Genomic DNA, 13,704 nt, shown 5'->3' with positions numbered 1-13,704 from the left:
CAACTGGGCAGCGTTCATCTTGACACAAAGACAAATGTTTCTCTTTACGGATGAATGTGGTCTTCATATTGGACATTAAGGAATGGAATCAGTTATCAGTGAAGCCAATAAGCTGCTCAATATAGAAAGATCAACCGCATTAAGTAAGAAGCTTAGTGTTCTAAATTGGCTTCTATGCACGTCCTCATGATTAAATGTGAATATTTGAGTGATTGCATTCATTACAGTTGCACACAAAGATCACTGTAGAAAGAATAGATGCAGACAGTTTGGGAATCCACCCAATGTGCAGCCTTGTGTTACAAGCAGGTTACATTTGTACTGATAAGGTTGAACATTTCCTCTGGCTATTGTCACTGCTGTAAAACTCTTCAGTGGTTACTGGTAAGACTGCTTCCATGACATCTTCTGTGAATGGCATCAAGCACAAGTTCTGAATATTTGTTCATGATTCAACTCTGGCTATGAATAGCCAACAACATGTGATCCTAGCCTTTTGTGTTCTATGTCAATATTGAAGCACTTAATTGTTAATAATTTTAAAAAGGATGCATCTCATTGCTGATTGCGTCATTCAGCTGAATGTCAACTACTAACAACTATTGTCCTCACTGACTCACAGAACTGATTAATTTCCCTCAACAGATCCTCTGCATCCCATCACTCTTGTCTTGTGTGTAAATCACTCTTGGTCACCTCACACCACAAATGAGGACAAAACAATTGGTAAAAGCAATGGATCTTAAAATATAGAGAAAGATCTTTGCAAACTAAGTTGGTTTTGCTCTAGGTAATACACACAGTTTAATCAATGGCAAATTAAGCCTTTTCAGATGTTATGTTAAAAATGTTTTATCTGAACTTGAAAAGAAAATCCATATATTATAGATTGATGAGTTTCCATCAGTTAAGCAAAGTGGAAGACACACAGGCACACTTGATGTGTTCCGTGTCACTCTGAGACACTAAGATGACACTAGATGGCAGTGTTTGGTCCTTCTTGTCAAAACCCAAGGCTCAATTAACAAAAATGACCTCACTGGCAAAGTATCATGACAACAATGGAGAATTTTCACTGAAGAGTGTAATTGAGGGTTGTCCTTTTAGCAGAATGTGTCAATTAAAGTTGATAATATGCTCAAATGGCCATTAGGAAGCCTGTGATGTGTGTCATATTAATGAATAGTGTTCCATTTACTCACTATTTCAATGACATAAAAAGACGTATGAAAAACCATTGTATAAATGATTGCAGCGTTACTCATAATAATCTTGTTTTGAAATTCACAGGGACATTTACATATTTCAATGCATGCTAAGTCAAAGAAAGATTAATACTGTAATAAAACATTTATTTTTGGATTTAGCATATAGGCTTATATAGCCTATTTTTTTTATCATATGTAGTGGACGTTGAATTTGAAAGACATGACATATGTATGTCATATGCACAATAGTAAAATGTACAAACTTATACTTATGTCTCTAGCGAACCTTGAGGACCTGAGGGAGATGAGATGCTTGTAAGCCCTTTAAAATTTGATCACAGATTGAGTTTATTGAAGAAAACACTCCAGGGTTTCATTGTCTCTGATGATCTATAAGACAGCCTTGACATCGTGTCATTTGATTCCTAAATACGTTTTTGACGAGTTAAGTTGTTAAAATACATAGGCCTACAAGCAACCATGGTCCACCACTGGAGATGTAAAAAAATATGATCTATACAAAAGACTGTGTCAAACTGAAATGTGTACAAAAGTCCTTGATGACACAATTCATATTATAATAATTATAATTTTTTCAGTGTAATTGTGATTTTTGTCAGTCGATTTGACATGTCGAAACCTATTTCCCACGTTTCTTATTATTGGTCCTTTGATTGTGTGGCATACGTGCCAGAGAAGCACGAAAGGCATTGTGGGTATGCGAAAGTCTGCACCGGCTTCAACGTCACATCTTTTTGAAAGGGTTCGCACATAGCGCATTTCCGATAATATGTATGCCTAGATAATAAACGCGTCTCCTAGCATACCTTTAGAATACTTTAGGATATATAAGTCCGACGCTGTAACAGTTTTCTTGTCATATTCAAGAATCAAAACACGTTGAAGAGTCACGTGACTGAATGAATTGGGGTGGGCAGCAACCTCTGCTCCTGTTCGTGCAGCTCAACGGTACAGCGGAGAGCTGTGAGCAAGAAGGTATCACACAGGCCTTCTCCCTCTCTAAATGTACATTTTCATTATCTGAACACTGAAAGCATTGCTATGTGCAAATGTGACTCATTGATGCTGACAAACAAACATGTATCCTTTGCAGGTGAACTAAAATGCTGGTGATGATTTGAGAAGGCTTGGTGGCATTCTGCCTATGACAGTCTTCTTGTCTGAACATAGTGCTGCCAAGAAAATGACATCAACAAAGACAGCATTTTGCTACTGAGCACATCTCGACACCCATCTCAGGTAGGTAGTCTATTGCTTATAGATTAAGGTAACTGTATGTGGCTTGTACCAATGCAGCCTGGACAGATTGTCAGAATTAATCCTGGTGAATTGTATCCATATTATATCATATTGTACATCTGTTGTCATAACTGGGTAGCAAAATATTCAGTATTAGTATAAAATATTCAAACTTATTCAGCATGATGACAATAGGTTTTGTTTTATTGTGTGCTCTATTAAAAAAAAACCCTAATAGGAAAATGCACTTGTTATACATCTTGATCCAACTGTAATAAAACAATAACCAGATTTAAAAACAGATAGCATACCTTCGGGTTACTTTGTGACTGAAACAAGCCCAAGGCCTACTATTGATAGTCTGCCCTTCGTAGGCCTACTGTAGGCCAGGCAAGAACATCTTAAAAATGTTGCCCTGCACAGGAAATAAACAGACCCTGATCTTACAGAACAGGACCGCTGTGATGTATAAAAGCACTAGCTGTCTTTAAGTCCATCTCCTAATTACATGCCTAGACCTCTTTAACATTCACCCCATGCCCTCTTGAATTTTGTTTTCACCATATTCTCTCATATTTCCCTCTCTCCTCCCCTCCTTTCCTCTCCTCTGTTCACTGACTTCTCCTCCCTGCACCAGCTGCTGCTGCTCCAGAGCCAGAGCCAGAGGAGTCACTTCTGCCCCCCCCCCCCCTACACCCTCCACACACACATACACAAAAGGCCTGATCGAGCTGTCGAATACTGCCCCTTTTTCCATGCATGTCGCAGAGTCTGGAGAGACGAGGCTGGGGCTGGGCCTGAGGCTGAGGCCGACCTACAGAGCAGGAACACTGTCCCGAGGGGGGAGAATGGGGGCTGGATTGCTTCTGTCAGTGTGCACGATGAGGCCTCCCCAGGAAGACTCCTCATAGTGGAAAAAACAGACAAGGGTATGGCACCATCTCCTTTATCCCCTGTCTTTGTGTATCTGTGTGTGCATGTTTTATGCCTGCATACATTTAGATTGCTGTGTTTCTGTGTGTTTGTGTATGTGCCTGTTCTTTCCCTGACCGTGTCAGAAAGAAAGATGATTGCATATGTGTGTCATGGGCCTTTGTTTCACAGATGGGTCAGACAGCTACCTAGGACTATAGGGGTAATGACAGAGCGGTTAATTTATGGCCAAATTAGGCTGTCTGAGAGAAAGACAACAGGGACATAGAGTAGACAGAGAGACAAGCTTCCAGTGAGACAGCCAGGAAAGCTTGCTCAGATGCAGGCAGACAGGGCCAGGTACCGACGTCTTACTTTCTCTGCGGCTGCTCCTTCCCCCATTCTGAGCTCTGCAGAGCTTGTTCATACAATCCAAGCTTGTTTAAAACAATATGTGCCTAAACTCACATGCTTTCTGTTCCGAGTCTTCTGTTTGTCTGTGTTTAATAGAGTTTTCTGGGTTTGTGTTTACATAAGAATGGCTGTGAAACCACCATAGGGTATCGCAGTTTTTTCCCACTGGAGTTGTTGATGCGTTATCAAGGCCTATTTATATAGCCAGGTTTGTGACCTGAATTCCAAATTAGATTGGCACATACCAGGAGCACATTCTAGAATTTATCTAGAATCTTCTCATGTGTAACACCAACACGGCCCCCCCACAACACCGTCAGAGTTTTTCGTTTCTATATAATGAACTAATCCAGTCAGCCACCGCAGCCAGAGAAGTACGCACAGTGTCTGTGTGGCTGTTCTGCAGCATAGGCTTTATGTGACCATAACCGGCTGAAACTGGTTTGAGGCAGACAGAGGGCTCAGGAACAATGCAGTCTCTGTGCTACACTGGGAGAGAGATAGCCCTGGCCGTTCCACGGCAGACCTCCTAGCAGAGAACGAGACTTCTGCAGGAAGTCTCTGGTTGTGTAGCAGACTCGCCCGTCTGCAGTCTCTACTTTGGGTGTGCGAGCCGAGGCTTACTGCAGGCAAGGAGAGCCGAGGATGAGGCGGGGGGGGGGGAGTCTACAGCCCTTCAGCCTGCAGCCCTAGAGCCAAGCTCACTGGACCATTGCTTGTCTGTCTGCTGCGGCTGCTAGAAGTGCAGAGAATGACTCAGGAGTGTCACACGCCACACACATCTCTGGGGATGAAACCTGACCTCCCTGTTTTGCGCCCTGGTGTGTTGTGAGGAGGAATGGATGGGGGTGGTGGTTTGATGATGTTGAATCTATAGAGGCAGGAAGGAAGGAGGTTTGTAGGCTGGAGAGAGAGACAGATGTTGAGAAGCATACTTCCACTATCGCGTCTTTCTATCGGCACTGTCATTTTAATGTTTGACGTGGCATGGTTAGTCCATTAAATTGAGGGTACGTCGTTGTATTGTTTTCTTTTGTATTCTCTTACATTCTATCATATGTTGGGCAGTTTTACTGCCACTAGTAACATGCTACAAGACGTCTTCTGTTCTCTCCTCTGAAGTTAGCAGCACCCACCCACACACACTTTCTTCATCTCTCAATCTGTTCTCTTTCTTCCCACTCCTTCTCAATCTCTATTTTTTTCTCAGTCTTTCTTTTCGGTTTCTTCTCTTTGCTCGGCTGCTCCTTGTGGCAATGTTGTCGTCTGTAGCCGGGGAGATGTTTTGTTTGCTAGCCAGTTCAGATGTTAGTAGCTGATCATGTCTATACACTGCTCTGTCCTCCATTTTGATTAACCAGAAGTCCTGCTTTCATCCCAGCTGGTCAGCTCCATATCTCTGTCTTCTGTGTCCTATCACACAACAACTTGCAGACATAATATCCTTCCTGCAGTTCTTCGTAACAACATTATCATATCGTATATATATAATAATAAATGTTGTAATGCACCTTAATTGCGCTCAAAGCATTACAAACAGTAAAAATTACAATCATAAAACATAATAACAATAAGAACAGACACAAATAAATTCACAATTAAAAACAACAAAGTGACTACACAATTCACAAATGCATGCCCATGCTTACACAATCTATTCACAGAAAATACATGTTTCTAATTGGGTTGGATGTATAATAACGTTACAGTACTAGAATTTTGTCATTAAAGTAGCTTATTATTTGGGTCACGTTAAATACCAGGTTGTTATTATGATTTGATTGCTAGACTAAGTGATAGAGTGGTAAATGATAGAGTGGTAAATGATAGAGTGGTAAATGATAGAGTGGTAAATGATAGAGTGGTAAATGATAGTGGTAAATGATAGAGTGGTAAATGATAGAGTGGTAAATGATAGAGTGGTAAATGATTGCCCAGTGCTCAGAAGAACTACATATAGAAGGTTTGATGAATGTTATCTGTTGCATGTGATCAGAGAATTGATGTGTAGAGAATTCTAATAATGTGACATAAGCAAGAACCGTTTTGGACCAAGATGTGAAATTGTGGGAAATTCTAGAAATTCAGTTTTGTTTGACAGTAATGCTACTTTTCTTAACTACATTGAATGAGAAACTGTTGTATTGTATTATTTTACCATATTATAGTGCTATAGAGTTGTATGTCACTAGAATGTAGAAGTAGGGAGTCAGACGGCCGTGCCAAATGACGTTGTGTCCTTGGGCAAGGCACTACACCCTACTTGCCTCGGGGGGAATGTCCCTGTACTTACTGTAAGTCGCTCTGGATAAGAGCGTCTGCTAAATGACTAAATGTAAAGTAGGGTGAGTAGCACACCGTGTGGTTGACAGTGGTATTATTGATTCAGTGGATTGAAGTTCCCTATTTGGCCAATATTATACTGACACTTGCTTGTTGAACCTTTCATAAAAAATAGTATTAAAATTTGAATTGGTTCCCTTCTTGCTTCTATAACTTCCTTCACATTTCTGGAAAGCCTTTTCAACAGAAGTGTTAGAATAGTTGTGATTGTCAGACTTGAATAATTTGCACTGATGTTTCTCCATCCTTATTTGTCTCCTAAGGCTGATCTTGTCACTACCGTGAAAGGACCATGGGAGATGTAAAGACTCCTGACTTTGACGACCTGCTGGCAGCCTTCGATATCCCTGACATGGTAGACCCCAAGGCAGCCATCGAGTTGAGCCACGATGACCAAAAACCCAGCATCCCCCAAGAGAACGAGGCCCACACCCCCCCCTCTGGCCCAGATGTAGGCATCAGCGTCATCGTCAAAAATATCCGCAACTTGGATGCCAGTCAGCATGCCCAGTTGGAGAAAGAAGTCCATTTCCATGCCACCATTGGCAATGGGCTCCATAATGGCATCCCTGCCATGTCGCCTATCAATCGATATGGCATGAATGGAGCAGACAAACCATCCTCTCAGGTGGGGGGTTGCAGTCAGGCTGACAGGAATCCTTCAACCTTTAACCAGTTCAGTCCCATATCTAGCGCAGAGGAGTTTGATGATGATGATGATAAGACTGAAATGGATGAGCCTATGGACCAGCAGAAAAGTCATATATTGTTCTGCCCGGCCCAAGATCCCATAAAAGTCCCTCTCATTAAGAGAGAGAACCAGACCAAAATCACCACATTGACAGACAGTCTAGCCAATCCTGGGTCCAATGGAAATTGTGATCAATCTAAAGTTAATAAAAACAACAAAAACAATGGTTCTTTGAGCTGTTTTACCCTGCAAGACTCCCTTAAAACAAGGAAAGTGGAGGCCCAAGCAGAAGATCTGGTTGTCAAGTCCATGGAAGTGAGGGAGCCTGGAGACCATTCAGGTCAGGCTGCTCTATCCACCTTCTCCCAGGACAAGGCCAAAGCGTCAGCCAAGCTCTCTGACTGCATGGCTGCCATAGCTGCCCTCAGTGCCAAAGTCCCTGCTGATACAGGGCTGTCAGAGTCATTCAGTATGCAGAGAGAATCACAAGCTCCCCAGATGGTGCCTCCCAAGGAGGGCAGAGAGGACACTAGGGTGCCGGAGACACTCACAGAACAGGAGTCACCTTTGGAAGTGGCCAAGATGCTACTGGTTAAACAGCCTGACAGCCCACTCAACATCCCCAGTGAGGGTGGCAGTAAGGGCTCCCCGTCCTCACCCACTGGCTGCACCCCTGTCATCCCCAAAGTACGAATCAAAACCATCAAGACCTCGTCAGGCCAGATCAAACGCACTGTCACCAGAGTCCTGCCCGAGTTTGACCCAATGTTTCTCAAGAAAGGGGAAAACAACGCCTCCATCGTGGTCTCCTCCATCCTCTCCTCCCCCATATCTACCTCCATATTCTCCACCCAAGCACGGACCTCCCTTCCTGCCACGATTGTAGCCAGTTCCGCAGGTCCCACCATGGAGATAACCAAGCAGATGACCATCAAGCCCGTGGCCACAGCCTTCTTGCCCGTGTCCGCGGTAAAGACAGCAGGGTCCCAGGTCATCAACCTGAAACTGGCCAACAACACCACCGTAAAGGCTACGGTCGTCCCTGCCTCCTCAGTGCAGAGTGCCAGCAGTGCCATCCTCAAGACAGCCAATGCCATCCAGCAGCAGGCCGTCATCGTGCCAACCTCAAGCCTGGCCAACGCCAAACTCATACCAAAAACCGTCCACCTCACCAACTTGAACCTCCTGCCTCAGACAGCCTTGGCCACTGAGTTCCACCAGGTCCTGTCAAAGCCATTGCAGCAGCAGCCCATCACGCAGGCTATTCTGGCAGCCCAGGGACAGACCCAGGTTCCTAGGAAGCTCTCCAGGATCCAGGTGTTGGCCAGCTCTCAGAGCTCCATGGTGGAGGCTTTTAACAAGGTTCTGAGCAGCATCAACCCCGTACCGGTGTATGTACCCAACCTCAGCCCCCCCTCCTTGGCTTGCATATCCTTGCCTTCGCGAGGCTACAAGTGCCTGGAGTGTGGGGACTCATTTGCCCTGGAGAAGAGCCTCACGCAGCACTACGACCGCCGCAGTGTTCGCATCGAGGTCACCTGCAACCACTGCACCAAAAACCTGGTTTTCTACAACAAATGCAGCTTGCTGTCCCACGCCCGAGGGCACAAGGATAAGGGCGTGGCCATGCAATGCTCTCACCTCATCCTTAAGCCAATCCCTGCTGACCAGATGATTACTGTGTCCTTTTCACCGGCCTCCACCCGGATCTCCACCCTGGCCCAGTGCTCTACTGGACAGCTTCCAGGGAAGGGACTCCAGGCAGCAGGGATCTCTGCCCCCTCTGGCACCCCCCAGGTGGCAGCCATGCCCCTGGAGGACGACACCACTCGCCTCTGCAGACACAGTCTCAAGTGTCTGGAGTGCAGTGAGGTGTTCCAGGAGGAGAGCTCTCTAGCTTTGCACTATCAGCAGCCTCTGGAGTCTTGTAGACAGGTGTGTATATGTTTGAGCTTGTGTGTATGTTTGGAGGTTTTTCTTTGCTGTATGTTTTGAGAAATAGGGATAAAGTACTTATATTACACTTATTTAAATTCATTTAGCAGCTGCTTTTCTCCAAAGAAACAAAAGTGCATGCCGTAAAGTACAGCAGATAATCAAGGACACTGTTCTACCAGTATTACAGTGCCAAGGAATAGTATGTGTTTCAAAACACAGTGCAATAACAATATCACAATAAGGGTACATTTTAACAGAGCTGACTTGTGTCTTGCAACTCCTTTTGCATTCATAGAAAACCTGCACTATCTGCCAGATGCTGCTGCCCAACCAGTGCAGTTTCACCTCCCATCAACGGATCCACCAGCACAAGTCACCTTATATCTGCCCGGAGTGTGGAGCCATCTGTCGCTCGGTCCACTTCCAGTCCCACGTCACAAAGAACTGCCTGCACTACACCCGCAGAGTGGGCTACCGGTCAGACTCAGTCTTCTACTTGTCTACAAAGGGACCTTTTTAGTCAGTTAAAATCATTATATGAGTTGTAGAAGATTCTTGTTATTGTCCTTTGTTTCATGTGGTTTGTTCAATACAGCACCACAAAGAATATCCAAATGTTAACCCGCCCACCCCCTGCCCCACTCAATATTGAAGTGTCCTCTGCACAATTCATATTCCTTCCTTCTCACTTCAAAGTGCCACTTGGTCAATCATGGCTAAGTAATTGCACAGCAATTTCAGTGTCAATTATCCCTTTGCATCAAGTATCAAAACGCCATTACGGGTGACGTTTGAAGGTGTTTTTCTCCCCCTTGTTCCTGTCTCTCTCTCTCTGTTTCTCCCTCTCTCTGTTCTCCAGCTGTGTACACTGCAGCGTCATCTACACTGACGTGGCTGCCCTCAAGGCTCACCTCCAGAGTACCCACTGTGAGATCTTCTACAAATGCCCTATATGCCCCATGGCCTTCAAATCTGCCCAGGGAACCCACTCCCATGCCTACACACAGCACCCCGGGATCAAGATAGGAGAGTCCAAGTAAGTCCTGACATGGTTGCAGTTCATACAAAACAAGTTTCCCATTGTCGTTTTTTATATACCTTTAATATACCATGTCAGTCTCAGAAAAAGCTGTTAACATTGCATGCTGTACTTTTAAAGGTCATGTATGTCCAACCTTGTTTTCATGGCATCCTGCTCTGTCATGACCTCTGCATTCCAGTTTGCTTTTGTATGTTGTTGACACTCAAGCCCTTTCTGCTTTCCCAACTTAATCCAACCAAGTTTTGACAAGAAGCTGTTATCTGTTATCTGTATCATAATCCTTTTTGGTCAGACCCATTCACGGATTATAGTGATGGTTGCGTGTTAAACAGTGTTAGATATGGTAGCTTTGTCGCTGTGTTTTCACTCATGGTGACCTTTCTCTGAATGCAACCCATCCCTCTAACTCCCACTCCCCATCACCAACCCACTAATGAATTTCCCAGACTGGAGCAGGTGTGCGTACATGTACCCAGGACCCTATGAGCTCTCTCAGAAATGGTTCATTTAGAAGCTCACAGAAAACGGCACCTGGTCCTGAGTACATTCTCTAGAGAATGACAAGGCTGCTCCTCTGTTGTCTTTCAGGTTGATATATAAGTGTTCCATGTGCGATACGGTGTTTACCCAGCAGGCCTTGCTCTACTCCCACTTTGACCATCATCTGGCCAGTCAGAAGGTGTCTGTCTTCAAATGCCCGGACTGCTCAATGCACTATGTCCGGAAACAGCTAATGCTGGATCACATAAAGGTATCATCATAGTCAGAAGGGAACTGTGCTTTGTGTCAGAAACAAATGTGGTAAAAGGCATTTGTTAAACAAACTCAATATTTTTTAGGGTATACATAAGAAAAATACAGAAACCCACCAATGACCCAGTGAATAAAAACATATTAGATTTTTTGTTTGTCTGTCGGTTTGTCTCTAAAGGCCATGCATGGCACCCTGAAATCCATCGAGGGCCCACCCAACCTGGGCATCAACCGGCCCCTCAACACCAAGCCCACCAAACCCCTGTCTGCGAGCCCCAACAACAGGGAGGGGCCTGGACTCAATGGCATGGACAGCAGGGACAAGAAACAACCTTCCTCATCCTCCCCCATCAAAAAGCCCCTTGCCCCCGGGTGGAAGTGCACACAGTGTGAGCGCCTCTTTCCTCAGAGGGAGGTCTTTGTGGCCCACATGAGACGAGAGCACGGCAAGGTCAGTAGTGAAGATCTGAACAGCTATACAGGATAAGAGAGGGGCCCTTTCCTGAGAGGAGTCCGACTTGAAATGTGTGGTTGTAGCTTTCATGTCACCTCTGCCCACAGCACCTGAAGAAGCACCCGTGTCCTCAGTGCGACAAGTCCTTCAGCTCCTCCCATAGCCTGTGCCGACACAACCGTATCAAACACAAGGGGCTTCGCAAGATCTACTCCTGCCCGTGGGTACTCCTGCTGCGACATACTGGCGCTAGTGGACACATCAGTAGCACCGACACACATAAAAACCTGAGTCTTGAAATGCTGTACTCTCAAAATGATTTGAAATGATTTATCAGGACTCAATTTGAAGTATTTCACCCTGGTGTGGGAAATACTTAATGTCTCATTCACAGAAAATGTTTAAATAGAAGCCATATTTCTTTCTCTTCTTTTTATTTACGTCACTATAGACACGGCCCAGATCTCCATCAAACGTTTACCAAGAGGTTGATGCTGGACAAACACATTCAGCTGGTGCATGATATAAAGGGTTCAGAGGGGAAGTCATCACGGGACCATGAAAACCTGGAGGACGCACCTGAAAAGGTACAGCAACTCCACACACGCACACACAGTATACACTTACGCTCACATAAACATTCACAGGCTAACAGCCCTCTGTGTGGTACTGGTCCTCCTCACCTGTTTCCACTCAGGCCCCCAGCCCTAAGAGAAACCAAGAAGAAGACGAGGGGTCTCCCGATGTGCTGTCCAGGGGCTCCGAGGCTCAGCCCCTGAAGAAGCTCAAGGTGAACGTTTTCAAAGACCGCACGTGTGCTGTCTGTGGCTTCACCACTGAAGAGGTTGACGCCTTCCGTGGCCACATCCCCCAGCATAAGTCGGATAGGTCGTCCTTCCAGTGCAGGGAGTGTGGCCTGTGCTACACCTCCCACCCTTCGCTGGCCCGACACCTCTTCATCATCCACCGGGTAAAGGAGCCGCACAGTTTGGCCCGACGCTATGGAGCTCTGGAAGACGATGAGAGCCAGCAAGAGAACCAGCTGGGGCCGTCAAACAGCAACGCCGACGGGACACCAGAGACCAAATGCAAAGTGTGTGGGAAGATGTTTGAGACGGAAGGTAGCTTGAACACACACATGAGGACACATGGCATGGCTTTCATCAAGTCCAAGAGACTGAGCATGGCGGAGAAATAGGACTCAGACAGTGTGTTGGAGGTGCCTGTGAAAGCCTCTCTTTGCTCCCCACAGATACAACATTATCGCTGACACCATTCTCACCTGTCCCACACAGTCTTCTGGGTGTCACCATTGACTCCTCCAATCACATATATAAAGCATATACAGTATATGACAATATATACACACAGATTCTGAATGTGTAATACAAAGTATGTGAATAGATTCAAAGTGAATTTACATGTATTTAAATCAAGGCTATGAAATGACAACATTTTGTACACTTTACGACAGTTGTTTTTTATGGATGTTGTTTTATACTGCGTCAAATGTGTTTTCATGATTGTCCTGTCACCCTGATAAAAACATGTTCAAGGATGTGTCCCAGTAAACATTCTGAGGTTTTGACAGTTGGTAAGGATTTGTTCTCTACTATGGGTTAATGCCTATGTCAGAAAGAATACACGGGTTAAGGCCTGTTTCCCAGAGACTTTAACAGCCTAGTCCTCTGCCAGGACCCTGAGGTCCAAACTGTTAAGTCTTTCCTCTGAGGCGAGCATTGTCCATACATCCATGTAAAGTCAGATGAATTCAGGACGGGTGAACACATCTTAAGGAAAACTGTGAATGTGGTATGTCTGGCCTAACTACAACAACAGGAAATGGATCCTTAATCATAAAATCTGTGATCAACATTGTCCTTGTCACAGTTAAGAGCAGGACAATCAGTCCAGAATGTGCAAGTGTAGTCTGTTTTGCCATCTCACTTCTCTATCTTTACAAAGCCATGTGTTATTTCTGAAGGGTAAATTGGCAAACGATTCAAACTGTTCACACAATCCAGAAGACTGCCTTTAATTCTCACGTTTTGTTTACACCTGTTTTGTTTACACCATGGTTTTTGGATATGACCTTCTAGAAAGATTCTATTTGTGTGGAGATATATCTGCATGAGAGAAGTTATAGATAGTTGTTCACAGTTTGTAGAATGTGTCTTGCTGCTGGACTCCCCTAGATGTGTCTCAGCACTGGATACAAAGCAGATCTTGGTGTAAATAAACTATGGAACTTGAGGTGTGATTTGATGTCCACATGGAACATCAGATCCTCCTACAAACAAATGACTTTTTGTCCGCCCTCGTTCATTAACCATCAAGTTGGCACAGAAGACAACAGACCCACAGTTTAAGGACAACTTAAAAGAGGTACATTATATGTTTTAGATGAAGGTCAGCAAGTCGAATAGTGATCTACACCTGCTTCCTGTGGACTGTAAAGAAGAGCAAGACAAACAATGTCATTTTGAAATGTAATTGTTTTAAACAAACTGCAAATCGAAACATAACTACAATTAAAAACGTACTGACAGTGAAGAACAGGTAAGGTAGTAGTACTCGAGAGGAAAACAGATTTAACGGTCCAGAGTCAGTTCTAGGCTAGTGACGACTGGCCAGGTCATTCACAGTGATGTGTGAAGCCTCAATTACCACGCTGATTGGTCTGGGGCAG

The 13,704-nt window shown here is 44.7% G+C and overlaps 1 protein-coding gene across 2 annotated transcripts; it reads left to right on the top strand.

The window, feature by feature from the left end:
- The first annotated feature begins 1,975 nt into the window (after nt 1-1,975).
- Nucleotides 1,976-13,319, top strand: znf532 (zinc finger protein 532). 2 transcript variants are annotated; one of them, XM_062477976.1, is made up of 11 exons: nt 1,976-2,204; nt 2,323-2,468; nt 3,237-3,397; nt 6,401-8,763; nt 9,062-9,243; nt 9,626-9,802; nt 10,397-10,559; nt 10,740-11,012; nt 11,123-11,235; nt 11,467-11,602; nt 11,713-13,319. In XM_062477976.1, exons 4-11 carry the CDS (start codon nt 6,430-6,432, stop codon nt 12,211-12,213), a joined length of 3,879 nt encoding a protein of 1,292 aa, XP_062333960.1. In that variant the 5' UTR covers nt 1,976-2,204; nt 2,323-2,468; nt 3,237-3,397; nt 6,401-6,429; the 3' UTR covers nt 12,214-13,319. The 2 variants fall into 2 exon arrangements, with proteins under 2 accessions (XP_062333960.1, XP_062333961.1); XM_062477977.1 differs by lacking the exons at nt 1,976-2,204; nt 2,323-2,468 and having other exon boundaries at nt 3,144-3,397.
- The last annotated feature ends 385 nt before the right edge of the window (nt 13,320-13,704 follow it).

Source organism: Osmerus eperlanus, chromosome 14 (genome assembly GCF_963692335.1).
Source record: "Osmerus eperlanus chromosome 14, fOsmEpe2.1, whole genome shotgun sequence".
Taxonomy (NCBI): Eukaryota; Metazoa; Chordata; class Actinopteri; order Osmeriformes; family Osmeridae; genus Osmerus; species Osmerus eperlanus.
The sequence above is the reverse complement of the archived record's forward strand: the minus strand, read 5'-3'. Positions and strand labels throughout refer to the sequence as shown.